Raw genomic sequence first — 25,750 nt, 5'->3', positions numbered from 1 at the left:
AAATTCGAGCGTCTGGGAGTTACGATCATTCATGTTCAAACCTAATCCTTACTTAACATTCCTAAACCTTTTCTGACACTTTCCATAGATTATATGCAAAAAAACTAATGTCAATTATTCAAGGTATGGGACAGATAAAAATTACGGAGTCATCTATTAATCGGAATCAGAAGCAGACCATCTGTATTCTAGAAAGCAGGTATCTCTAATGATGGTTCAACAAAGAACGAAATCCAGTCATTGTGGTTGGTTAGAAACGACCCGATTAGCAAGCGGATTACTTAGCATGCAGGCACAGTCAGCGGAATTTTCACGGTTGTCTACAAAAAGATGTCATGGTCATGAATCATGTCTGAGACTCAAGCGAGCTTACAGCAAGTCCCTAAATTCGGCATTGAGCGAAAAAAATATGTTTGAAAATGAATCAGTAACGTACGGATAGACTAGTTTCTTTATATTTGACGCTCATATCAGCCGCGGTGAGGCGCATCGCCTCAATTGCCTCGTCCAAGGTTACACGGTATACGCCGGTGCTAGCCATGGAAAGCTGAGCTGCGGTCACAGCCTTCACAGCTACATTGCGAGTCCCACATCAATAAATAGTATCATCAAATGGAGAAACCCGGACGTACCGCCCAGGCTATTTCGTTCCTGCAGGGGTAGATGAGCAGGTGAGCTTCATGATACTCTCACAATCACTTACGATACAAGGCACTTGGACTAGCCCGTCGATGGGGTCACAAGTTAATCCCAGATTATGTTCTGCGGACCATAAACAAAAGGCACAAAATTAAAAAATAAGATGATCTTACCAATGCCAATTTCCGCAGCCTGAAAAACACTCAATAGAAGCTGACATGGAACAAAACAGAAACACGGACCTGAAGGACAGTTTCGGGTGACGCACCCATGCAGGCAGCAAAACCAGCACTGGCCATAGAACACGCAACTGATGATAGTGGCATGAACACCATCATTTTCTATAACAATTTGAATCAGCGCACCACCAACTTCCGCTTGACAGCCTCCTTCCGCAGCTGAAATCGTGCTGCCCCTCTTAAATAGCATGCCCACTGCCTGTAAACTTCGGTTAAGTATCTGATTTTCGCTTGAATTTGATCTGCATCGCATACCGCTGCGGTCAGTAAGAAGGTCTTGATCGATTTCTCGGGGTCATCGCTGATGAATTCGATGACATATTTCAGCACAGCAGGGATGACACCCGCAGCACCGTTCGTTGGTGAGGTGACGATGCGTCCCCCACTGGCATTGACCTCGTTTACAGCAATTGCATAACAAGAAAGGAAGTCGACAGCAGGTATCATTGTCTTACGCTGTAAGCAATGTTAAGATACTGCAGATTGGTGAAAATGAATCATTACCGGAGGCATTGGCAGAATTGCATGATCGAACGAGCCTGTAACCCATGGGGCATGCGTATTTTTTCCTGATGCACGTACTCCACCACGTCCATCACTTCCGTCCGCATAAGGCGAAGATTGTATATCTGATTCTGGTGCATCTATTACCGCGACAGGAGGGGTAGATGCGGAACCGATGAGTTGCAAATCAGGTGTTGCAATCCCAGGATAGAACCTGTGTCACCAACTGGTTAAGGATCATGTTTATTGGTAAGTAATCAGTGAACTATAACTGACCCTCGCATCAAGCGTTTGTACAGCATCGGGGCACGGCGTCGGAGACCCAGACGACCGGGGAGAGTCTTCTCAGCAGTGCTCACCCCTGATCGGATGCAATCGTCCATCACCGCCCATATCCGCATGAGCTACATACCATTAACCATATTTGAAGCTAATATGGAAAAGCAGAAGAATACCTTGTCGTTGATATCAGCCTCAGATAGACCAAAATAGCGTTCATTATCATGCACGATTTGTGCGATAGTGAGCTATTTGACCAATGACAATCAGACACCTCCATGAAGGAGTGAAACGTACGTTGTGTTTTCTTGTGAGTGCTAGGAGACTATTTCCAGACTCAAACGGATACGGCGGATGCCCAGGATCGTTCGCTGCTGGTTGAGCTGGGGTCTGATCACCTTCGATGGCGTTGTGGGTCTGATGCAACCTTGCTCCATGCACCGCGCTCTTGTCGACACCTTTGTAGAATAAATTCTCGTCTACTGTTGCATTAGTTAGCCGCTGACCCATATCCAAAATTGATATTGGGAGATATACTCTTTGTCTTCTCATTTACTACAAATCCTCCTCCAACGCTAATGATTTATTCAACTTCTTCATCAAACCTCAAGGTTAATATACACACCTGTAGTATTCATTAGTTGCCAAGAGTTCGCCTTCTTCGCCAAAGCACGAGAAACGCATGCCATTCGGGTGTGTCTTCAGTACTTGATCCCACCGCCATAGCATATCACGGTCCATATCAAAGGTAATGCGGCGAATACCTCCAAGATGAAGAGTTCTATTTGCGAGTATAGCTTCGTAACGAGAAGAGATTGTTCCCGTGTCAATGGTTTCGGGGTCTGAACCTTCAAGCCCGAGGAGGACCGCTTGCGGAGTGTGATGCCTGCAGAAATGAGATTCCAATGGTAAACAGCGAAAAATTGACACCATGGAGGGGGGTGGAATAATATATTCACCCTTTTCCTATATGAAGAGAGCTGTCGATTAGCGAACAGAACTCGGAAATTCAAATATTTACCCGTAGCAGCCAGCGATCCATAGCTATCATGCGGACCTCCGCTGTCAGCTTGATGCCCAAAGAATCACACTCTTGCACTCACAGGACTATTTTTACAGTTTTGACCTTCCAAAACAAGTTCATCAGAACGTACTTGGGGTGGAGAGCGGAAGCACGTACCTTCTCTAACACTTGCAACTCCTGCAGGTCAGCAATAAAAATCTTGCCAGCGCGCATGGGCCCAACTGTGTGAGAGCTACTTGGGCCCACTGAACAAGCCAATTATCCATTCAGCCTCATGTTCACGCACTCAAAACTCAATGATACAATGACTCACCACCGATGCTGAACAAATCGAATGTGGAAATGACAGCATGACCTGGTTTTACTTTTTCCGTTTCTACGAGAGCAGTGTCATCTCTTGCCCGACTCGATGTTAAAGTGTTTGTAGGATATTGTGAGGCTATCGAGTGGGATATCTTTCTGTTCCTGCCCACTGGAACAAGCCGAAGAAAGTGCGGCGGTTGCGCACGAAATGCAATGCGGATTGTTGAAGAGATCATTATGAATAGAGGAAAAGAGCTGAGAGGACTAAACGATCTACGTATGCCTGTCGTTCTATGCTGTTATGATTCAGCTCAGCTGAACCTGCCAGCGAAAGAAAAACTAAAGGTCAATTGAGTCAAACTTGGAAAGGTTCATCTTTTGGTATTACTAGTCCGCTGCTTATACTAGACATCCCAAAAAGGAAGGTGCTGTATTCACGGATCAATGCTGTTCCAAAATTAGGTTCGTTCGACTGTCTTCCTTCCATTTGGCCTGCCTAGGGGAGAATCATAGTGCTTTTCAGACCTGGCAGAACATCATCCTGGGCTTGCCTACGGGTTTACAGGTCTCATATAAAACAACACATTTTCTGCTGCTTCAAGTTAAACGAATTTGCAGACTCTGAGTACTTATCGATCGCACGTGCCTTTCGAGCAGAAATACATTGGCAAGTGTGTATTCGTACGCCATCACGGTGGGCCTGACCTTCGTTCTCAGAGGATGGGTTATATAATAACGCCGGAAGGCACCAAGGTACGTTTAATCTGCGTGAACTCGGCCGTCTCTTACACAGGAACCAGCTTGATTTCAATTCTAATAGTGCAGTCTAGGCGGTTCTCGATAAGGAGGAGCGACTCCGCGGTCCAATGAACTGCCATAACTTACTGACCCACCATGTGACAAAGGTACGCCGTCATCAACAACGAGGGAAGCAATGTCTAACTTAATGAAGCTCGATTCATTGCAATGTGTCACACTCCATACTGATATAACTTATAAGCCGTTTTCTCCGAGTCTCCACGCTTATTGTAACCATCTTTTCCTGTTTGTTCGTCTCCATCTCCTCTCTCCCTTTCCTCATGCTACATTCTCAATATGCTTTTATGCCGGCCCCGTTACCAGCGCACAGGGCCCCTACCTGTTTCAACTCCGAATAGTTATAGACCCCGCCAACTCACTCTATGTTCCGGGGGTCTCCTATATCTCCCCAAGTGTTATCTAGCATCTCCTTGCACGCAGCTGGGTATTGAGCAAGCTCTTCATATCAATACTATCACCGTGGACAAAGCGTCAATAACTCATTTACCGATCGCAGCAACCTTCATCGCACACCGCTGCTGGATGTATACCCTACTCTAGCCCATCTTCCGCTCCTCCAGGACCATCAATTCCGCTAAGACGCTTTGAGGTTCTCAGACAAAAGGAACAGATGCACTACCCAGCCTTCCCAACGCCTCGATCAACAAACCAGCTCGGAAAGGCAAGCGGCGGCCAGACTCCCAGAGGATCCGCCCGTCACTGTCATCCTTACCACTATTCCCCCCCCAAAAAAAAAAAAAAATAGGATTATACGTGTGTGGGCTATTTAAGAGACACTCCCTCCTTTCCTTCTCCTCTCTACCACTGTGCCACTCGCATATACCAGAGGGCGTCTTCCGTATCTTCAGAAACTCACCCAGTCCGTACAACCGAGAGTCCTACACACTCAGTGGGAGATTTGAACTTCTTCTTCCAGCCTTCTTTACCTCCGCAACACTAGGTAGCTCCCGGTGTGTGTGTGTGTGTGTTGGGGGGGTTGCCGCCACACTGCGATGGGCTGAAACGACATTTTCTATCAAGCATCCAGCACTGCTCCCCTAGAAAAAGATCGAATCCTGGTGGCGGCTTGGTGAGTCTTGATTGAAGGCACTCACTATCACGCTGGCGCACGGCGTACGGCGTATTTGACAGGTTCTACTAGTTTTGATGAGCCGGTAGCTAGGGTGTATCGTGTATGAGGTAGGAGGCGCTTTTGAAGCAACCAGCGCATACCCCGACTCGGTAGCATCATAGCGCGCGCGCTTTCCAAAGGTCACGTACTAAATGAATTGAACGCACGTCTCAAACGAGAACGTGCGCCACACTTCGTTTCCTGCCATGCTAATGGTTTGCAAAGACGACGCAAGCTGCATAGCCCGTTTTACAGCCGCGGAACCATGTGGCAACCCCAGGCTGTGTATTTTAAAATGACATCTGATGTTCACATCCACATTTTTAGCGAAATTGTTTGATCGGGGAATACGCCCTAGATGTAGGAACTTTGCGGACAGAGGTTTTATAACACTATCCGTAATGTTACTTATCAGGCACGAAGCAAAGCTCAGCTCCACGACATAGTATGCTCACGGTAAGCAACGGACAATCCGTGGCAAGTATGAAAACGTACTTGCATGCGATTGCCACACTTTTGATGGTTGCGAACATGCGACTGCCCAGGAGACAAACATGATCTCCGCCGTTTTATTCCATAGGTCACGATCTGGTGCACGTGGTCAATGAAACATTGACTTGCCCATTTCTGCCCTCACTCCAATTGGTGCCTCGAAATTTTGATGTGAGCTTTACAGTTTACTGACAACAGAATATGATATTATTAGCCTGGGCTCGCCCACAAAATCAACGTTAACGTTGATCCATCAATGAAGTACATACATACTTGTAAACAATGAAACACGACTGGTAGGCCTGTCTATGGCCGCCGTCGACTCTGGATGTTTGCATGTTCTACGCTGCACGATATTAAGTTATGGAGCTCCTGGACGGTAGGGATAGATGACCCGGCAAATCGGATAATGTTATAAAGGTGCCAGCACCGATCACGCGCGCGCCGGGGTATGCATCATCATGATGACCACTATGTTTTCACGGTGCAGTAGTACTAGTGGAAACGCGGAATCGTCTACAACATTGAAATTCCTGGCCGGTGTCTGCTGGGATGTTGAGATTGGGCGTAAACAGCTTTTTATCCTTGGATAGTTCTTGAATGGAGTCCGGGGATTTCGGGCTGGAGCTGGTCAACCACACGAATTGGTACTAATTAGTCTGACAGATCTGACTCAATAATTCATTAATATTGATTGTGTGTCCATGTCACTGTGTGGTTGCTGGACAGCCACTAAATTTGAGCTTCGAGCCTTCGACGTGACTTCCTTCAAATTTCCTACAGCCGTGAGCTCGACATCCAACACCGTGAGCGACGGTCCATAACACGATCTTATTGTCGTCTTTACAACCAGACTTGAACTGGTATGTATATGAATGTGATAATCACAGGCCGCCGTAACTCAATCTCACACTTTGAATTCTTAGGACGGATCGTTGAATCGTGCACAGCGCTCGTACGGCGACTGGGGCTCACTTGCCATAATATCATCTCAGGTTTCGCTTGGCTCCCTAGTTTTGTTCAAACTTTTTGTTGTTGTGCAATATCACGAAAGCTTGACCTGCTACAACTTGCTACGATGTCTACTCCAGTTGCTACTGCCACGCCCTCCCGCGAACGAAGCTCGACTTCACAGTCAGCATCATCTCCAATGACAATAAGACCTCAAGCATCCTCTTCCGCTGCTTCAGTCACGGCCTCTACATTGGGTCAAACTGCCAACACCACCACATACCCTATTACTCTCGAAACACTCCTTGCCACGCATGCCAGCGCACCCAATCCAATACTCGCTGCATTGGATCAAGTTCTATCAGAACGCAATGTCCTCTCAACTCAAAATACACAGCTTTGGAAACTTATTGAGAAGCAACGTGCCGCATACAACCAGGTGCTCAAGGAAATTGAACGTGTCCGTAGTGAACGAGATACCTACAAGACTCGCTTACAAGCAGCAGGAATGGGCACTGAGCTAGCAAAGAAGGAAAAGGATCGCGAGAAGGACAAAGCCAGGAGTTTGAGGTCGTCAGGATCCAATGCTACAATGTCGAGTATGTCTGTCAATGGGTCCAGTGACTTGCGATCAAGGATGGTTCGCAACCAATTGGATGCCACATGTGAGTTATTATTTCATTTCGTGCTGGTCACATTTCTGAATACTGCCTTCCCAGCATCACCGTCTCGTAACGACGACCGCCCCGTTACTCCACCTTGCCTCCCAGAAACTAACACTCGTGATTCCGATCTCCAAATACCTCAAACGCCTCAAACCACAATGTCTACGCGTCCATTCAACTCTCCTTTGGTTGTACCTCCTCGAGGTATCTCACTATCACTTGCTGCGGCATCTGCCGCTGCTTCCTCTAGTGGGGCCACCTCGCCAGGCTCAACTTCACAATCAAGTATTGACCTAGATAGGCCTCCAGTACCACGTACAACCGACTCACGACCTCCCTCACAGCAACCCTCTGCACCACCACCATCTCTCCAGTCTGTTCATCTGCCACCTCCTGTCTCCCTTCGACCAGCCCATCCTCTTACCGCTACACTCCAGCCCCCTACATCATCCATCAATACTCTCATCACCATTCATGGTTCAGCTGTGTCTCCCAATGGCTCAGCCATATCTCCTACAAATATCTCAAGCACTGCATCTCAGACAGGCTTGCTCAGCCCAACAGTTGATAACTCACAGCACCCATCACAGGCGTCCCGAATATCTTCTGTTTCACTCCCAGATGAGGCGAAGCTTTCTATTACCAACATGGGTGAGAGTCCATTGCCAAGTCCATCTATGTGCCAGCATATGGCTGGGTTTAGCGATGATATGCAGTGTCATGCTGGACAGGAGTCTCTTGCGCCCCGGACGGAATCTCCCACGATCATGCTGACAAAGGAGCCAAGGGATGAGGTGGGAGAGTTCCTAGATATGGATGATGATGAACGTGAAGATGAGACGATAGCAAAGCACTCAAATTCGAAGAACAAGCCTCATGCAGCAGTAGAAGATTTTCCAATGCCTCCCTCGCACGGCGCTATTCACATTCCTTCATCTCATGTGCAACCCTTGGATCCTGCATTAATGCTCACGCCGACACAGTCAAACCCACAGCCATCTGCAGCGGCGAGCGCGCCTTCGCGAACGCACTGGCAGCCGCAGCGGGAGCTGCTACAATCCGACAATACTTCTGTTGTTATCCCTGAATCTCCTCTACCTACTTCCTACTTGTCGCCGATAAATCCGACTTCATCCGGTACCAGTGCAACGTTCCGTGCACTTCCTCTTTTACCAGACGACCTCGGGACGACGCGGGTCGCTGTCTCGCACTCGTCTGTAAAACCAAATGACCGTGGGAAGGAGGTTTTATCATTCGTCGTCGATGTACACCCGGGACATGGTAAAGAGCCATGGAAAGTGGAGAAGTTGTACTCGGATGTACTGACGCTCGATAATCGCATGCGAGCTAGCGTTGGGAAGGGTATCGGGAAGAAGATGGCGGTGCTACCAGAGGGAAAGATTTGGAGGGACCATGCACCTGCGAAATCCGATCAACGCAAGGTGAGTATAATACGCTCATAAGTGATAGTCATATCTATACACGATCGATGCCCAGGTCGCACTCGAGGTGTACCTCCAATCATTGGTCGATCTACCTGTGAAAAATAAGGATGAAATTATTGCCTTCTTCACTTCCGACATCGTTCGAGAGACCCATAAGCCCGTCATGCAGGCTGGACACAAGGAAGGATACCTGACGAAACGGGGGAAGAACTTTGGTGGGTGGAAGTCACGATACTTTGTCCTCCAGGGACCGGTATTAGAGTACTATGAAAGCGTAAGCAACCTCCGTTTGTCATCATCCGCAGTTGCCTTATTGTCTCCCTTAGCGTGGAGGCGCCCATCTTGGCTCGATCGTGATTACCTCTGCGCAGATCGGGCGACAACAACGCACAGCTGACAATGATGACGAAAGAAATTACCGTCATGCTTTCCTCATCATCGAGGCAAAGAAAGCTCCAAATGGATCTCACTCGCGCCATGTCCTCTGTGCAGAAAGCGACGTGGAACGTGACAGCTGGGTTGACATTCTTGTGCGATATGTATCTGGAACGTTCAACGAAGATCCTGCCACATCCATTTCCGCTTCCCCGAGCCCGATATCTATCAACGTCAACGTCCCTCCTGGGCAAGGACTTGGATCTGCGCAGCCAAGATCGAGCACGAGTTCTATTCAAGATGGTTCAGTGTCTACGCCTAACGGAAAGCGTGCCATGCGGACAATGTCTAAGGATGATATCTTGCGCGGTGCTGCAGTCCCTATCAGCCAGCTTGTTCAAGACGGTACCAATGCGAAGCTCTTCCACTCTGCACCAGTTCCTGTGATCAACCAGGATTCGCGCCCACACTCGGCTAGTCCCACCAAAGAACTTGATCCTTTAGCTCATCACGAGCGAGACCATTACACTGCGGAGGAGACTGCTCGGCGGATTTTGGAGCGAGGGCTGTCTTCTGGGAGCACAGAGCAGCTTTCAAACTCGTTGCCTACCTCCTCGCCGCTAGAGGGAAGCAGTGGAAATCTGTTCTATTTGAGAGCGAACTCTGAGCTTGGGCACTATTCGGACCTACAGCGTGGTTCTCACCCTAAGCTGGAACCATTTTCACCGGAGAACAAGTCAAGGGAGCAGCGACGTGATAGGAAGTCAGTCCACCCAGGATTATCTGCTATAGTTAGTCCTACCGCAGCAAACTTTGGTGATCGTGCACCATCACCCGAACCTAGCGCCACACCTCTAAAAGGTGATCGCGCGAAGATATCTGCTCCAATGAACGGAGCACCCATACCAGCAGGATACAAGTTTGGCGGCAAGGACCCTCTTTCCGAGAGTTCCGCATCTTCAAATGACAGACGAGAGAAGGCGAAGTCACGGTCCTTCTGGAACTTTGGACGGCCTGTGGACAAGGCGATAGTTCATATCCCCAGAGCTGTCTTTGGTGTGCCACTCGAAGAGTCCATTGAGGTCGCAGAGATTGCTCGTCTGCCTGCAGTAGTTTTCAGGTGTATCCAGTATCTGGAGGCAAAGAAGGCAGACCAAGAAGAGGGCATATACCGTCTCAGCGGGAGCTCAGCTGTTATCAAAGGGCTCAAAGATCGCTTCAATGCTGGTCAGTTATATGATACTCTGAGTTCTAAATGAATGTCTGACTTCTTATTCGCAGAGGGGGACGTAGATCTTGTTGCATCAGATGAATATTGGGATCCTCACGCCATCGCTGGGCTCTTGAAGAGTTTTTTGCGGGAGTTGCCCGCCAGTATACTGACACGCGAGTTGCATCTGAAATTCCTAGCAGTCATCGGTGAGTGACCTTATAACTTGTTGGCCTGCCTGTGCTGACATCTGTAGCAGATTTCGTCGACGCTCAGGAACGCATTCGAGAGCTATCTGACCTCATCGCCTCCTTGCCGATCGCCAACTATAGCCTGTTGCGCGCTCTCACAGCCCATCTCATACTCATCGTTCAAAACTCGTCGGCGAACAAAATGACGATGCGCAACGTCGGCATTGTCTTCAGCCCTACTCTTGGGATCCCTGCGGGCGTGTTTAGTTTGATGCTAGGCGAGTTCAACCGCGTGTTCAATGTTGACTCTGAACAAGGTGATGAGGACAACGTTGAGGAGCTGAGTCGCAGGAATAGTCGACAGTATACGGATGCTGCTGCTGATCAGTTGTTGGGCTTGTCTGGAAGGACCTTGAATGGTATGTATTTGTCCAAGTTCATCTTCCACTCCTTACAATTATGTTTAGCTCCTTCCGACGAAACACCCTCTGAAGACGGTGACAGCATTTCCCTTCATTATGAAAGTGGAAATGATACCACCGAGGATGCAACCATTGAGTCGAACGTAACCCAGTCAAGTGCTCACCTATCTTCAAGTCATCACTACCCACAAGACTCACAACAAAGTGTCGATCATGTCTCGCTCCTCCGATCTGAAGGATCTTCGTTGGAGCAGCGGTCACGAGCATCTAATCTTGCCGCCAGTCGTGGCTTAAACATTGCGGTTGGCAAGAAAGGCAACAGACACAGTCGTATGATAGGCCTTCCTGCGTCGGCCCGATTACCAGTTGATGCACCATCATCCCCTATACATTCACCAATGCACACGGCCAGACACAGTTGACGACCTTACCCTTGTTACTTTACCCTGCGTTCGAGATCAAGGCTTGTACTCTATTTACCTATCTCGATCGTGGTCATCTGTTTTCATTTATACCCGTCTCATATGTTTGGTCCGCCAGCTCGTTGATTTTTTCGTAGATACCCTGCTTCGAAATAGCTAGCGATCTGAAATGTCCAATGTATCATATATTCTTGGCTATTTGCGATTATTTGTAGCGTGTTAGCACGTTTACGCGACGTGTTTGAGAAGGTTCTCACTCTACTTTCTCGGTCGTCAAATCTCCCGTGTGATGTACACCATGATTTTCTGAGCATGACCTTGGTTCGACTAAACATGTTTGAGCAGGATGGCTAACGAGCAAGCAAAGCAAATTCCGTTTTCTTTGTGCGTTCAGAAGTTTTCAGTTGGTCAAACTTATGAAACCCCTGACTCCAGCTTTGTTTCTTTGCTGCACCAAATTGCCGATGTTCCAGTATATATTACATTGTCCCGGGTCAACAAAAACACTCCTGCTTGCCGTTCTCCCTCCGGAATTCTTGCAAAATGGGTCGAAAACCTTCAGAATAACTATTCACCCTTACCTCGGGATACTACTACACACGTTCTCCGTCTTCTATTTCCTGAAGAGGACTCACACAGAAAGTATGACCTACAAGAAGCAAGGCTTTCACAGCTCCTTCCAGACTGCCTAGATACTTCTACCTTTCCGCCTATCTCTACTGCCCGTTTAAAACAGTGGAGTAAGCAACAGAACTCAGGATGCCTCGGCCAGGAAATTTTTGCTTTACGATCACCAAATGCTGAGGTATCTCACTGAATATTTGGTCTGAAAGCTTCAGTTAACCAAAACGTAGTCATTCATTGGGCCAAAGAGTCTCCAGGATATCAACGTATTGTTGGACGAGTTGGCATCTACCTCCGCGTTTTCTGATAAGACTCTCCACGCGGTCCATTCGCTGTCGCCACCTCGGTCTAAATCTGCTATTTTGCGGTCTTTATTTGAATCTCTTTCTGCCCTCGATGCTGCATACCTCACGCAGATCATTCTGAAAGATCTAAGACCCATCCTATACGCTCCCCCTGTTGCATCCACCAGCCGCGCTCTTCTTGACTACAACACTAATAGCAAGTCGGCGTTGACAAAGGAGCAGTTCATGAAGACTTGGGACCCAAGTGGCTCCATGTTGAAGATGTACAAAAAGCGTGCTAACATAACTGAAGCTGCCCTATGCTTTGAAGCTGGAGGTGCGATTTCACACCCGAGGCCGCGCTGGGGTGTCCCCGTTGAGGTGCGCTCTTTGAAGTATGTGGTAACTCGCCAACTAACTCAAATCATCTGAAGATACCGAAATCTGCCAAGGGCCGGAGCCCGATGCATGCACTCAATGTTCTCGAGCCAAGTGACGCTATCTGGGCGGAAACCAAGTATGATGGCGAGCGTGCACAAATTCATGTAAGATTTGGTGGCCAAAGTGATCCACAAATCACGATTTTCAGTAAGAGCAAGAGGGACTCTACGCTGGACCGCATTGCAGTACACCCGTATGTTTTTTCCATCTCGCAATACTCCCATTTCATGCTCTGAGCGCGTCTTGGAAAGTATCATCATACAGGCTCTTGCCGGCTATAGCATGGGAGACATCATACTTGATGCGGAGATGGTTGCGTATTCTGATGAGCGGCATAGAATAGAAGGTAATTCTACTCTCCACATACTGTGGCATCTACATAACCTGGATCTATTCCAGAGTTTTGGCACATACGTGGCATAATATCGCGCACTGCTGAGGGTGCCCGGGCGGGCGGATATCGAAGGAGTGAGACCCAGCATAATTCGCACACACAGTGTGTATTTCTTTCGTGCTCGTGACTCTCAATTCACCCCACAGCCACAGAGACTCTTGCCCTTCACTTCATTCGAATTCAACAACGGCATCCACTTTGCATCTCGCACTCGTTTTCTTTGATGTCTTGCAGGTGGGCGCAGCTTCCATGTTGAATGCTCCATATTGTATGCGCCGGTCACTACTTGAGAGTATCATCACCCCAGTTCCAGGGCGTTCTATGTTGGCCGAGCGGACAGTTATCATAGACGGACGAATACAAGAGGCTGAAGGACAAAAGAGACTGAGGGAAACATGGGCTAAATGTATCACGGAACACGAGGAAGGGCTGGTACTCAAAGCTTCAGATAGCACCTATGGAGATTGGAAACTCCCTTGGGTCAAGGTAGGTCAACAATTCATTGACCTATGTATAGCATCTTAAGGTTTCCTGAAACGCATGCACATAGCTGAAAAAGGATTATGTCCCTGGGTATGGTGACACTATAGACCTTGTCGTAATTGCTGCTGCTTGGGAGAAAGACAGAGCTAGAGAGCTGAGAGGTGTGTTTTCTCTCTACGGGACCTTGAAGTTGCGATGATGAACCACGACTGTTTAGTGTCGCCATCAACTCTGACTACATTCTACATTGCCGTCCTAAGCAACTCGTCGCAAATTAACATCGATGTAAGTGCAGAAATCATCATTGTCATGCAGTTTAATATGCCTCTTTCAGCCTGGTTGCAAACCTCACTTTGTTGCATACTTCACTGCCTCATATGGTTTATCTCGCGAGCAGCTTGAGGAATTCAATTTCTGGATACGCGCAGATGCGGTCGATGGACCCAAGGTGATCTATTTGTGCTAGGGCTTAGGATCATAATGAACACTGAACGCCCAGCCGTCTATTGGTGAATTGTGCTACACGTACACCATGTCCCAAACGCTGCCAAGGCCATCTGTGTTCGTTCGAAACCCGATTCTAGTAGAGTTATGTGGCGCGGGGTTCACCAAGGCGCCACAGAATAAGGTACGTCCACACCTTGTAGTTGCAGTTCACATTTACAGATAATCTAGTACTACGAGCTCCGTTTTCCACGCATCACGAAACCCTTCCGTCCGTCTGAGAGGTCCTACATGGAGTGCCTCACCCTCAGAGGCCTGCGGGCTATAGCTCTCGAGACGGTTGGGCTGGAGGCCCATGATGCCGAGAAGTATCAGGACCTGGATGAATGGGGCAGAGAGTTGTGGGGGAAGCTGGGAGACAAAACTGTCGAGGAGCAAAGACGAGAGCTCAAAAGACAACGGTCCATTGCATGTTGGGAAGAGAAGCTGGAAACCATTGATCGTGAAAGGAGTAGGAAGAGAAGGAAACTTGAGGAGGATCTGGAGATGTCCCTATAGCCGGTTTATGTATTGTACATATGCATTATCTACGGCGATCACATGTAACAATCGACTGAGGTTTAACGTTTATCATATATGCCGCTATATGCTACGTTGAAACAAGTGTTGGACTTGGACACAACTGGATATATATCTAACATATTTAAGCACGAATAGCCGCCGGCTCGGTACGTATCAGTTGTGTTCAGCTTTCAAGCTTCAAGCACTACCAGTGAAAATTCCCTTGAATTCATTGTACATATAACCTTTAATTCACACAATAAGTACTCGTACATTTTACAGGTCTTCCAGCCCTGATCATAAGTAGATCTTCGAAACGTCGTCAAATAACAATATCTGCCTTATTCAAAATACCTTCTTCTATTGCTTTTATTTCTACATTTTCGGTCATCAGCAACGCCCTACATATATACCACAAGGAAGGAACTCACGCATGGCCAAATGGAGACTGTGGAAGCGCGATAGAGCCAAATTACCTGTTCATCGAAATGAAACTGATGCGCCCATAACAAGAACGACGCAAAATACCATTTGCAAACCACAAACCATCATGCCCGCAGTACCTCCACACTCCCGCAGATTGCCCTTCTTCGTCTAAACCCCAAACCCTGGTGATTTTTGATGCGATTTCATTTCCGCAGACTTCGCGCATGAAGTCACGGGGATCGCCGTAACTGTAAGCAATTATAAGTTCTGCTCGTCAAAGTGAAATATGATTATACCCCGTAGAAAATACTATGATATCTGCCTGTAGCTCGGTGCCATCAGCAAATTGAAGGCCGTTTTCCGTGAAGGACTCAATTGCGGAACCGTTCTTGATTTTAATATCCCCGTCGATGATAGATTTACTCGCTCCGGTGTCTGGAAGCTGTTGAGAGACATCTTCGTTGTGCATCAGAGGTACACCCACCGATGTAGTAGCCACCACCGCGCTCCAGGTAAAGGGACATACTACCCGCTCCATGTATGCCAAGATTGGTCTTAAAGCCAACCTTAGCCAATCCATCTAGAATCGCCCTGCGATTGTGATTAATGCATCTGGAAGTGAGCCTTCGAATCGTCCAACATACTTGTCTGCGGTCTCAGCAACCATAGGAACCATACGTTGATGCAGCCGCCTAACAACTGCCCAAGGTAGCGAGGTATTGTAAGTATCAGCCAGCTCAGTGGGGAAGTCGTCATTATAGACAGCTAGGCAAGGAAAGTCAAGCCAAGCTACCGACAATCACAGGAACAATTACTGCCTAGCATTGCTGCTACTGACTCCGTCGAGATCACGAATGTCGACGATCGTTGATACCTAGTATTCCTTGAGATATGAAAATGACATAACTTGAACCAAAGAACACACATTGTGATGTCGACACCGTGACTACAGAAATCTTGAGCAATGTCATGTGCTGATGAAACATTTAGACCTCGTTCGATACGGGAAGATATGACAGACCAACCAGAATTGCAACAGCCGACTACGATTGCTTTTTGACCGATATGATTAACCGCGGATTTGAACTCTGACGAGTGCACGGCAGACCCTTTGAAGCTTGCCTGCGTCCATGAGTCACGTTTCGGTCAGTTCGAGCGTTACATACCTTCCCAGGGATGTCGGGAACTTTCGGGCGACCGCCAGATCCAGTGGCAAAAACGAGGTGCTTAACGGTCAGAACCCTAGTACCTCTACCGCCGCGATTGACTTCGACAGACCAGGTTTTCGTGCTATCATTCCAAGATGTCTTGGTGATCGTCGAGGCCGTCCAAACGTCGAGCTCAAGGAAACTTGCATATGCTTCTAACCAGTCTGCCAGCTGCAATAGCTGGAATCAGTGAATTTTCATTATGTGGGTAATATTGTACTTTTGCAGCTGGGGTGTAAACTGGCCATGTTGGTGGAAAGCTGCAAACCGGATTACAAAAGAATCAAAGGAGTTCTGACCAACCACTCACTTCAGGTAAGGCGTTTGGTTGTACCCTGTAAGTTTGTTAGTCAATCCCTTTCCGTAGAAGAAAATGCACGAACAAATCGTATCATGCAGACAAAGAGCCTTGTAACGGTCTCTCCACTATGAAACCGCCCTCAAGCCTTTAGCCATATTTGAATACCAAAATTGTAATGGGACGAACACTATCCCCAACCCGAGGCTTCTTATCGATGACAAGTGTGGGTACACCAATGTACTTTAAGCGTGCCGCGGTCTCCAGGCCACTGTGCCCCGCACCGATGACAATCACTGTTGGGTCATTGTTTGAGAACTCAGTCTCTTGGCGCCGCTTCTCTTCCCAACTGCCATGATCAGTCTCCCCGTTTCTGAAGGGATCAAGCTTCCGCAGAGTCAGAAAGTGCTCTCAAACGAATGCGATTGCACACCTTTTGAGGGAAATTGGTCAACGAATTAAGACAGGTCAACAGAGTGTAGGCCTTCCACTTTGAATCTGGAAGGGGAACGAGATAAACGACTGCAGTACCCTTGCCATGCTTGGTGGTAAAACCAAAGCAAAACCGCAACCAAACTAAATCATGATAAACTTTTTGCAGAACAGGTCCATTCAAGGGCTCCTGTAGAAGACGCAGTTCATTAAGACCCGTAGCAACGAGACGAGCATCCAAGAGTTTCTTGATATCCTTCCTTCCTTCGAATGTCCTGAAATCCCACGTCAGTGCGATCACGTCCTTCCAGAAGCCATCCTCGAGAAAGAGGTCGCCAACAGCTGCGGTATCACTTTGAGTTATTGCAGCTGAGAAAGCGTTAAGCCACTCGGTGACTACCTCAGATGAGGAGACATTGGAAGGATCAGTGACCCCAAGCCGATCTAGCGTAGGTAAGCGTTGGGGAAACGAGTCAGTCGTCATACTGAGACAGAAAACTGATATGTGCGGATCGAGGGTCTGAGATTTAGAGTGCCAGCACCATGGTTTTTACATAACTTGAATTGAATTTGCGAGTCCAGGCCTGCCAGCTGCAGGACCCACTTGATTATAGATCAATATTAATTCTACGATTTTCAAGTAAATAATCACAAACAGTAGGTAGACGGTTTGAACAGTTCATAGACAAATTATCGGAAATCCATGAAAATGATCATTCGTAGACGTGAGTTAATGTGTCCACTCGAAAGCAATGAAAATGTACCTGTCACCATGGTAAGAGGTGCATTCATGGCATTTGGCATAGCGCTCAAATTCGGACTGGGTGGGTAACGAAATGTTGTGTTTCAATTTCAGAAAGACTGAAATATCAAATGCACTCACTTCGAGAATGGCTGCGAGATGTCACGGTCCGTAAGTGTGTGCTGTGGATGATATACGATGATTTTGATGTCGTGAGCGATTGTTGAGGATGGCGAGGGCGAAGCAAAGATAGGTTCCAAACACATTAGCGGCAAACGCTTCTACTAACAGCGTTGCGAGAATGGCCAGTGAGTCTGCGAAAGACCTCACTGCAGGCGGCCTGCACTTGAGAAAGCACTAGTGGCCATAGTAGGTGTCGTCGCATGAAGGGTGCCTGCTTCCACATGGGCCATGTCAAAATACTGCGCATCCTCGAATGTAGGTTATCTGCGATGACCCGTCGACCAGTGCGGCAAGCGAAGTATATACTCCTTTCTATTTATAGATCGGTATCGAGGCGTCAATTCCAGGGTAACGTAGCCTGCCGGAGTTACCCGGCACCACACTTCCAGCTGAGCGGTAGCGCAGTCTCCCACGTTCGTTTTTCTTCCTCCCATCGTCAACAACGAGCTCGCCACAGCTATAGTACACTCACTCGTTGTTACTTTCGTTCTTTGAGCCCACCCGCCACTCCCTTAATTCTAGTCGTAATTCCATTCCTTCCGTATATTATCTCGTCGTTGGTCGTTCACAAGCTAGAATATATTCAATTTTATCACGTATGAAGGTTCATGAGTCAGCGCACAATCGAATTCGTAAGCAGGTGCCCGCCCTCCCAGCGGCTCCACCTGCTTGCGTCCCACCCCGAGCTAACGCTCGGTCCAGCCCAACATCACAGATTGTAGCATTGACTCTATAGCCAGACGAAGCTGGAACTTAAAGTCTATGGCAAGAGGGACGCGCAATTTTACGATATATTTAATCCGTTTCGACATGGCCGACTAGCTCAGTTGGTTAGAGCGTCGTGCTAATACCAATTCCTGGTACGCGAAGGTCTTGGGTTCGATCCCCACGTTGGCCATATTTTTTGTTCTATTTCTCAGTACTTGAGCTTGATGTCCGCAATGCGTCCTTTGCCTAAATTGATTTCGCCTGGCGCCTGGTAAGCTCCAACGTGACTGACTCCTATGGCAAGAAAATAACCCTGAGCCTGGATGTTTCGTAGACAATGTATGCCAAAGATTTCATTTTTAGATAAGCTAGAAGGAATAATTAAAGCTGTTCGAACGATATAGAAATTGATGCTGAAAAGAAATGTTCCAAACTTGTGGCGCTCAGGCCTCAGGCTGGGAACAAAGCTATATTTATGGATGATGGGCTGAATGTAAATCGTTAGGATATCAATCATATCATAGACTGAGTATTCGACAGCCAACATCTGACCATGCCCTGGTCAAGACCACTATTCGGTAAATTGTGCTGCCGTAATTCGTAAAGGACTTCGGCCTTCGAGTCCTTGATGCACGTCCTGTGCTAGTGAGATGACTGGGTAGTAAGTAGCGGGTAGCAATTGAAATATCAGAGGTTGTCATCTGAGATTCCTAAGGGCTTCATTGACTGTGCTTCGCTCGCCAAGCAGAGCAAGTATCTGCCATCGCTGATCTCGGACCTCCCGATCCTTTAGTAAGATGACATCTTCATCATCCATAATGTCGTTGTCGCCAATAGCTAGGCGCATAGCCGCGGCTGATTTATTCGGCAACACAGCAGGCGAAATTGTGAATAGGGTATCGAAAGATGATGCAGTGAGAACACGGCTATGCGAGTGACGTGTGGATGGAGTTATGGAGGCGATTGCGTGCGACGTCGAAGTAAGAGAAAGTGCATGTGTTATGAGTTGCTTTAGTTTGGCCTGCGTAAAATGTGAGGATTGCATGCCAATACTTCAACGATGACGGACCTCAAATGCAAGCATCAATAGCGACGCTACGGCTCGTGATGGTGCGCCAAGGTTATGTTGTGCTGCTATGAGATTGACTCTATCCGAAATATGTTGTAATGTCGGAGCTCTTGAGACCGATGCAAGATTCAATGATAAGCGACTACCAGGCGGATCTTTGACGAACTAGAATTTCAGTGGTCATAGAAATGTAACGAACCATTATGCGCACCTCCGCGCTCGCCTAACAACAACACCCCTCTATCACATGCTATCTCATCAGTTTCTTTCCGAGGTCTCGGGCGTTCGGTGGGAACAGACTGGAGTGTTCGTATGCGGTCGCGTTCGCGCTTCCCCAGAGACACAGTCCATCGCTTAAGTCTCGACGATCGCAAAGTATCATCGTTGTCATCTGGGCCTTGGTAAGGCAACGTTCGGCGACGTTTACGTGGCGGAGGCTTCGATACATCAGGAGGGGGTGTGGGTAGTCGACGGTGCACGGTAAAGTCGAATAACGAGATGATAAGGGAGTTGTGTAGCTGGACTAGAGTGATGTCAGTGTCATTGCGAAACACCAAGAGTAATTGCACTTACCTAAATTCGGAGCATCCAGCGCCTGGCGAACGGATTCATCAAATTCTATCCTGGATACCTTGCCAGAAACAAACTGGCTGAGTGTTTCAAAGTAGGCTGGGGCCTTCTGCCCCAGAGCAGCATTGAGCTGGTTCTTGATTGTCGACGTCGAGGATAGTGACATTAGTAACTAATGGCTAGCCGTTAGAGCAAACTTGAGCAATTGAGTACTGAACTAGTATGGTGGTACTGTGGCGTCTCGCTGAGTTTGAAATCCTCAAGTGCTCCCCTGGATCCTGCCACTCAACCCACGAATTAATTACTTATCTCTTAGCTTGTGGCATCTACATCTGCAAAACCACTGAAATGAACGCTTAACTTACGCGCGTTACGGACACTTACGAACGCTTACGACTTCAGTAGCGCACTCATGCGATTGGTGGAGATGTATTTTACTGTTATTATTTTATTTTGTTGTTATAAATGTACGAGAGATGGACAACCGAATGTTTTGATCAATGATAATCTTTTACATCTCTTTCGATCTCAAAGATAAGATAGATAAAACAGACGATATATTGAACCACAAGCTAAGACCATAACAAAAAATGTAACTACTGCAAATCTGAGCGCAATGCATGATATATCTCCTTGTCCGAGAAATTGTTCAGGTAAAAGTGTTCGTACACCTCCATACTCGTTGCTGCACTCACCCTACGATCAGCTCCTGCGCCATACACGGGGATAAGCTCTACCGCATGCGTGACATCTGTGAGAGGGATGACTGCGCCCAATCTCACCCTCTGACCGTCGGACCCATCTTGATATTGTTGAGCCACCGTATACATGCCGGTGGCAGGATCATCGCGTGGATGACCAACGATCTCATAATATTGCACATAAAGGAGTGGTTGATCTGTGAGGTAATGGGGAAGTGTGACGTGGCGAGGCGGAATGGGCTGGAAGATAGCCCGCACTTGCATAACAATATCTGCTATAGAAACCACAGTGAGTGACATGTACATAGGCATAAAATAAAACTTACTTGCCCGGTCACCGTGTATTGACTGCGCAATAACCGCATCACAATTTCCCAGAGGGAATGTTTGTGATGGCGGAGCAGCTTGAATGACTTGACTGGGCATAATCAGCTGCGAGCGAAAAACGGAATGCAACTGTAGTCGAAATTTGTTCCACGTCTTGACATGACCACGATCACAGCTCCATGATGCTGTAGGTTGACCGTTAGAAACCTTTGCGATGTAATCAGACAGCGCTTGTCTAAAATCTGGTAACATGTAGAGTTGCTGAACTTCGTTGATGGACATTTTGGCTCGATCAGGAGCGATGGTAATGTGGAAGGCAGTCGTCGCAGTGGAGGACAGTATACCCTTCAGAAAATGGTTTCGAACTGGACGAGGTCCGACAAAACACCGTTGATTCGGATCACCAGGTGCGATGCGGGCAATCCATGCAAGAGCAGGGTCAGTTTCAGTAATTTCTTGCTCTTCTGTGACTATGGCATTGGTGAGGGGGGTGTCATGCATCCGCAGGAAGAGGTACAACTGAAATCGCCGCATTGATTCCTCGTGGTTGAGAATATCGACAATCTGCTCTGTAAAGGTGTGTGACTGGCGAGATGTCCTGTCAAAAGGAAGCTTGCAATGAGTGATGAGAAGACGCTCGGTGACGTCTGCAGTCCATTGGATGAGGGCACCTATATCCTCGGTGAATGCAGCAAAACTCTGCAAAAGCTCGAGTTTGGGGATAAGGAAGTTGTCGATTGTTCCTTTGGTGCCTCGTCTAGCTCCTGCATCTAAGATTGCTTGCTTATGATCATGGAACTCTCTGAGAGACGCAACCATGGAATCAATGGAGCTATCAGTGTAAACAGGGCTTTGGGCCTTATAAATAAAGTCGATCAATGTGCGAATTGCGTGAATGAACTGGGGAGGCACGACCCCGGTAATGGAAGGTATCAAGGTGCATTGCAAGTCCCGGTGTTCCCGGCCAGTCATTTGTTTCATCTGACATACTCCAGATGAAAAATGGCGCATTCCTACTCGCTTATGGTGGCTTCGAAATCGGGCATCGAGCTCGTCCTTACCCACCAGTTCTTTCGACCACTTGAATGGGTGATCGAAGAAGAATTTATGGCAGGTATGGAGAATTTCCCCTGCTAAGAAGCGAGCAGGATCTGCGAACCGCCAATTCCACCAAAACGGCTGGTGAACACCACTTAGCGAGTGAGCCTTGGCTTCCTCCTGAAATTCTCGCAACCTCCATGGATCAATGCATTGACAGATGTCGTATATCACTGAAAGGGTGTGTTCTTTCGTGCGTGGCATGTGGCAGTGACTGTCGCCAAAGGATTGAGATGTGGCCAATGTGATAGGAGAGGCGACCTTTGAGACACATGCTATAGCTTGTTGTTCTGGCAAATCTGCAGTGTAAGCAGCCAAAGGCGTGAAGCAGTGTTGTACGTGGCCAGATGGATCGGGCATAAACTTGCCCGCCATAGCTGCGACCTTAGCATCTGCGAAGATGATATCCATGCACTTGTGGAATAACCGTTGACTCAGAATAGTTTGGTAGTCAGTATGGACGTCAGAAAATTTCGGAATTGGCATGAAGCCAACACATCGCCAAGCGTGGCTTGTTGCTCTCATCCACACGTCAGACTGGATGTTGGCGAGCGAGACGAAGATAGGGTGCATTTCGAGCCCTCTGGTGTGCCGCGTCATGGGTGTCTTGTCAGATGCAACGATTATTGGAACTATGGTAGCACCTATGGGAAGCTGGTCCTGTACGAAAGTATCGATCAACCACTACAAATACGTGCATAGAAAGTTGCCTGAATCTCGAATGCTTGTTTCGCTGTAAAATATTCACTATACTCGCGCTCGTCTCCATCAACCACAATGTGTGGGTCATATGTCATGTGGTTCGCGAAGATTGGGTTAGCAAAGAGATCTTCTACTACATCTAGGCCATTGCGCCAGATAAGCTGTATCGGTTGAACAGTTGGGTATCCTGTTATCTCGAGCGTCGTTGAACGCCATTTTGGTCCAGTGGGAAGAGAAGCCATCCATGCAAGTAGCTGGTCTTTGGAACTGAACGATGGTTTAGCTTGGTGCACCTGTGTTCTGGAAGTTAGTTCTACGTGCATATAAAGGAACTTCACATCACACAAACCCATTCAAGCTTGAGAAACCGGTCAATATCACTTTGTGTGAAGTGTTCACAGAGGAATTTTCCCAGTTCAAATTCTGCTTGGTCTTGAAAGGGGTAAAATGGAGTGTGATGTCGCTGGTAAGCAAGCTGGTCACTTTCCATGGCCTCAAGGATGTTTGGCGCCTTTCCGAATATATAGCCAGACGATGGGTGGTACTGTCCCAAAATTTGGTCTTTGCCTGCTTCCTTGGTAGATTGGAGGAATGCGGGTGGAACAGGAATACGACAATCTTGTGCTTCAGGCCAGCAACCATTTCCTTGCTGCAAGTGTTCTAATACCGCCTCATTGGAAGGTAGATCAATTGAACACTGGGGGCATTTCGCAGATGATGATCTGCCAGTTGATTCAAGCGTCACTAAGGTGAGTACTTCAACCTGAAGAAATAAAACTTACAAATTGGTATCAAGAACAAATTGCCCAGATTGTCCTCGCTGAGGATTGGACGATACAGTGGGATGATTGGCCTGCATGCCAGCGCTATACTTACGCAGCACTGACAGTATTGACGCGGACTACACAGAAGAAAGTCCCAAAGTTCTTCAAACTCTGCTGTTGGCACTTACTCCCGGTGAAGGTTCAACGATACAGCGAGGCACGAACAATGCTCCTGGTTGTATCTATAAATGTTGTAAGGTCGCGCGTTGCCTAGTCTGCTATACTTGAGACGACAAGTGCGTTCGACCCTAAAGGGGAAGCGAGTGCAGCAAGGATCTAGAGGTATGCGCTGAAAGCGCTACTGGTTGGCCAATGCGAAGCGCGAGAATGCGCAGGTGCGCGCAAGGCGCGGGAATGCGCGCGTGTATGGCGCGAAGCGCGGGAAAGCGTGCGCGTGTATACAGATATGAGAGAGAGTAAGAGTGAGTTTGCTTAAGTGGTGATATGATGTAAGACAAGAGAAGAGAGATGCGAGGTGTAAACAAATAGATTTCTACTATGTTCTGCTAGGTAAATAGTGGGTAGTGACCAGTAAGTCCTCTGTCGTTCTGGTGGGAGAGTAAGTGAGTCCCAGTGGGTGAGTAAGTCAGTGTATGTACTGCTGGCGCTTAAGTATGGCGCCTAAGCGCTGTCATGCGGAGCCGAAGCGCTACCGAGTAAGGTATGTAAAGATATATGTAAGTAAGGGTCCATGATAAAAATAAAGATGGAACAATAAGCAAATGTGAGAAATGGAAATATACGCACTAGGGAACTTGGTGGACAGTGGATGGATGCTTCCGGATGGCTGGCGCTATAGGGCGCTCAAGCGCGGGAAAGCGCGCGCGCATATACATCGTGAAGCGCGGGAAAGGTACGTGCGCATGGCGCGCGTTGCGCGGGAAAGCTGCGCCTCATATAGAGATAGCTGCGGGTAGCACACAGAGTGATGCTACAAGTTCGTGCCATGTACTCCCCAGTGAAAACTGCCATATTGCACAATGAGAGGCATGAGTCTCTACACCGGATCACATTGTAACCCCCCCCCCCTCCGCAGATTAGCTAGAAAACAAGGTATGTGTTGACTATCTATATTAGCCAGAATATTGACGTTACCAGCATCAACATGGACGCTTATACCGAGCGTTCCACGCCTCCTCTGTCCGATTGCGAGACTACAAGCTCAACTCGTGTTGACCTCTCTTCACCTCCTTTCGCTCGGACTGGCTCTAAGTTGCCGTCCCATCGTAAATCACTCACATCGTCCAGTGTCACCTCTGCCTTGGACTCTGAACGTTTGATATGTTCCAATGCCAAGGGGAAACTAGTTCAACGTAGCCGCAACCACAGCCGCAGCAGCGGCAGTGGCGGCAACCTCCCCTTAGTAGGCCCTCTTACGAAGTGAGACCGTATGTCTCGCTTCCACAAACAATTGCGTGCCAAGTATAGGCCACGCATTGTTCATCAGGCCCCCCCCTATGAGATCCAGTTTGCAAAGAAGCAGATTCTTGATGGGTCATACAGATCTTTCAACCTCCAAGACTTGCGCGAGGTAGGGAGATTTTACTTATAATTTGATATATCTTGATTAATAAGGTATGTAGGGCAGGGAACTTCTCCAGAGAGGATTATCTCTCATGTCCGATGATTCCTTCTGCAAGGCTGTTCAACTTAAACAGGCCACTAAGGAAGACCTCCGACACCAGCTCATGCACACTACCTGGTGGCTCGAACGTAACAGGAGAGAAAAGTCTTTCCTGAAATCTCTCAAGCGAGAGCAAGAAGGTGAATTCAAGATGGCGGAGATGGAAATGGAAATATTCAGGGGCTTCATCACTACCCGGGGGCTCCCGGCCTTGCAAGATGATAAAGACTACCTTGAGGCAGTCTTTTTGGAGGACCTGGATCAGTATGACGTTGCCAGTGAGCAGTATGACCAATTTTTGACTCATGCAGAGAAGCGTGCCGCCCCTTTTCCAAACAGCAGTGATACAGAGCCGTCAGACTCCCACAGTGATGTGGGGTCTGATGATAGCCTCATCTACCAGCTGGATGAATGAGGAACGTGACATGCAGCCTTATCGACGAATAGGAAGTGTGCGAGACCCTATTTCCATTTACCTCGTTTATCAATATATTGACGACACATGTACAGTGCTGC

At 47.9% G+C, this 25,750-nt stretch overlaps 7 protein-coding genes and 1 non-coding gene across 8 annotated transcripts; 4 read left to right on the top strand and 4 right to left on the bottom strand.

Moving 5' to 3' along the window:
• Positions 1-92: 92 nt before the first annotated feature.
• Positions 93-3,358, bottom strand: F5147DRAFT_682895 (serine dehydratase alpha chain-domain-containing protein). Its single transcript, XM_041436497.1, has 17 exons — positions 2,999-3,358; positions 2,816-2,930; positions 2,658-2,705; positions 2,287-2,547; positions 2,199-2,236; positions 1,959-2,143; positions 1,838-1,909; positions 1,659-1,786; positions 1,383-1,596; positions 1,134-1,334; positions 1,005-1,077; positions 882-949; positions 813-831; positions 704-762; positions 633-651; positions 437-573; positions 93-320 (listed from the first exon to the last, which is right to left on the bottom strand). The coding sequence occupies exons 1-17, from the start codon at positions 3,222-3,224 to the stop codon at positions 282-284; spliced, it is 1,902 nt and encodes a 633-aa protein (XP_041295700.1). The 5' UTR covers positions 3,225-3,358; the 3' UTR covers positions 93-281.
• A 3,035-nt stretch (positions 3,359-6,393) lies between these two features.
• F5147DRAFT_63388 (uncharacterized protein) lies at positions 6,394-11,140 on the top strand. Its single transcript, XM_041432852.1, has 7 exons — positions 6,394-7,026; positions 7,081-8,468; positions 8,524-8,745; positions 8,798-10,073; positions 10,128-10,265; positions 10,316-10,666; positions 10,715-11,140. Exons 1-7 carry the CDS (start codon positions 6,489-6,491, stop codon positions 11,089-11,091), a joined length of 4,290 nt encoding a protein of 1,429 aa, XP_041295699.1. The 5' UTR covers positions 6,394-6,488; the 3' UTR covers positions 11,092-11,140.
• Positions 11,141-11,364: 224 nt separating this feature from the next.
• Positions 11,365-14,404, top strand: F5147DRAFT_682886 (DNA ligase/mRNA capping enzyme). Its single transcript, XM_041436496.1, has 12 exons — positions 11,365-11,475; positions 11,527-11,896; positions 11,946-12,380; positions 12,434-12,633; positions 12,692-12,786; positions 12,840-12,936; positions 12,987-13,320; positions 13,385-13,478; positions 13,535-13,602; positions 13,652-13,765; positions 13,817-13,945; positions 13,993-14,404. Exons 1-12 carry the CDS (start codon positions 11,438-11,440, stop codon positions 14,317-14,319), a joined length of 2,301 nt encoding a protein of 766 aa, XP_041295698.1. The 5' UTR covers positions 11,365-11,437; the 3' UTR covers positions 14,320-14,404.
• Positions 14,405-14,550: 146 nt separating this feature from the next.
• Positions 14,551-17,170, bottom strand: F5147DRAFT_752181 (uncharacterized protein; the record flags this gene model as incomplete). Its single annotated transcript, XM_041440211.1, has 15 exons — positions 14,551-14,697; positions 14,754-14,798; positions 14,851-14,996; positions 15,045-15,183; positions 15,233-15,339; positions 15,393-15,513; positions 15,564-15,622; positions 15,674-15,722; positions 15,774-15,870; positions 15,915-16,127; positions 16,177-16,216; positions 16,267-16,291; positions 16,340-16,382; positions 16,444-16,641; positions 16,688-17,170. 15 exons carry the CDS (start codon positions 17,168-17,170, stop codon positions 14,645-14,647), a joined length of 1,818 nt encoding a protein of 605 aa, XP_041295697.1. The 3' UTR covers positions 14,551-14,644.
• A 1,253-nt stretch (positions 17,171-18,423) lies between these two features.
• On the top strand, positions 18,424-18,509 carry F5147DRAFT_t57. The gene has a single exon. It is a non-coding gene; the product is annotated as a tRNA-Ile (tRNA).
• A 140-nt stretch (positions 18,510-18,649) lies between these two features.
• F5147DRAFT_682867 (transcriptional regulator of RNA polII, SAGA, subunit-domain-containing protein) lies at positions 18,650-20,186 on the bottom strand. The gene is made up of 4 exons (XM_041436495.1): positions 19,962-20,186; positions 19,600-19,911; positions 19,389-19,543; positions 18,650-19,340 (listed from the first exon to the last, which is right to left on the bottom strand). Exons 1-4 carry the CDS (start codon positions 20,122-20,124, stop codon positions 19,017-19,019), a joined length of 954 nt encoding a protein of 317 aa, XP_041295696.1. The 5' UTR covers positions 20,125-20,186; the 3' UTR covers positions 18,650-19,016.
• A 368-nt stretch (positions 20,187-20,554) lies between these two features.
• Positions 20,555-23,645, bottom strand: F5147DRAFT_650665 (uncharacterized protein; the record flags this gene model as incomplete). The annotated part of the gene is made up of 5 exons (XM_041433459.1): positions 20,555-20,934; positions 20,986-22,728; positions 22,779-23,079; positions 23,136-23,508; positions 23,569-23,645. The coding sequence occupies 5 exons, from the start codon at positions 23,643-23,645 to the stop codon at positions 20,555-20,557; spliced, it is 2,874 nt and encodes a 957-aa protein (XP_041295695.1).
• A 1,070-nt stretch (positions 23,646-24,715) lies between these two features.
• F5147DRAFT_650664 (uncharacterized protein) lies at positions 24,716-25,649 on the top strand (the record flags this gene model as incomplete). The annotated part of the gene is made up of 3 exons (XM_041433458.1): positions 24,716-24,990; positions 25,039-25,141; positions 25,194-25,649. 3 exons carry the CDS (start codon positions 24,716-24,718, stop codon positions 25,647-25,649), a joined length of 834 nt encoding a protein of 277 aa, XP_041295694.1.
• Between the last annotated feature and the right edge of the window lie 101 nt (positions 25,650-25,750).

The sequence above is a fragment of the Suillus discolor genome (assembly GCF_016758755.1).
Source record: "Suillus discolor strain FC423 chromosome Unknown F5147scaffold_13, whole genome shotgun sequence".
Classification (NCBI taxonomy): Eukaryota; Fungi; Basidiomycota; class Agaricomycetes; order Boletales; family Suillaceae; genus Suillus; species Suillus discolor.
The sequence above is the reverse complement of the archived record's forward strand: the minus strand, read 5'-3'. Positions and strand labels throughout refer to the sequence as shown.

What these genes read in the sequence shown, in the direction of transcription:
- F5147DRAFT_682895 (XM_041436497.1), bottom strand. Translation starts at nt 3,224, where the DNA reads ATGATCTCTTCAACAATCCGCATTGCATTTCGTGCGCAACCGCCGCAC. An exon ending in CACTCACAAGAAAACACAAC is followed by an intron (nt 1,910 to 1,958) that starts GTACGTTTCACT and finishes TTGGTCAAATAG; the next exon opens with CTCACTATCGCACAAATCGT. An exon ending in CAATTCTGCCAATGCCTCCG is followed by an intron (nt 1,335 to 1,382) that starts GTAATGATTCAT and finishes CATTGCTTACAG; the next exon opens with CGTAAGACAATGATACCTGC.
- F5147DRAFT_682886 (XM_041436496.1), top strand. Translation starts at nt 11,438, where the DNA reads ATGGCTAACGAGCAAGCAAAGCAAATTCCGTTTTCTTT. An exon ending in AAGCAAATTCCGTTTTCTTT is followed by an intron (nt 11,476 to 11,526) that starts GTGCGTTCAGAA and finishes CCCTGACTCCAG; the next exon opens with CTTTGTTTCTTTGCTGCACC. An exon ending in TACGATCACCAAATGCTGAG is followed by an intron (nt 11,897 to 11,945) that starts GTATCTCACTGA and finishes ACCAAAACGTAG; the next exon opens with TCATTCATTGGGCCAAAGAG.
- F5147DRAFT_682867 (XM_041436495.1), bottom strand. Translation starts at nt 20,124, where the DNA reads ATGTCACTATCCTCGACGTCGACAATCAAGAACCAGCTCAATGCTGCT. An exon ending in GTTGTTAGGCGAGCGCGGAG is followed by an intron (nt 19,544 to 19,599) that starts GTGCGCATAATG and finishes AGTTCGTCAAAG; the next exon opens with ATCCGCCTGGTAGTCGCTTA. An exon ending in TATTGATGCTTGCATTTGAG is followed by an intron (nt 19,341 to 19,388) that starts GTCCGTCATCGT and finishes CATTTTACGCAG; the next exon opens with GCCAAACTAAAGCAACTCAT.
- F5147DRAFT_63388 (XM_041432852.1), top strand. Translation starts at nt 6,489, where the DNA reads ATGTCTACTCCAGTTGCTACTGCCACGCCCTCCCGCGAACGAAGCTCG. An exon ending in CAAAGATCGCTTCAATGCTG is followed by an intron (nt 10,074 to 10,127) that starts GTCAGTTATATG and finishes TCTTATTCGCAG; the next exon opens with AGGGGGACGTAGATCTTGTT. An exon ending in GTCTGGAAGGACCTTGAATG is followed by an intron (nt 10,667 to 10,714) that starts GTATGTATTTGT and finishes AATTATGTTTAG; the next exon opens with CTCCTTCCGACGAAACACCC.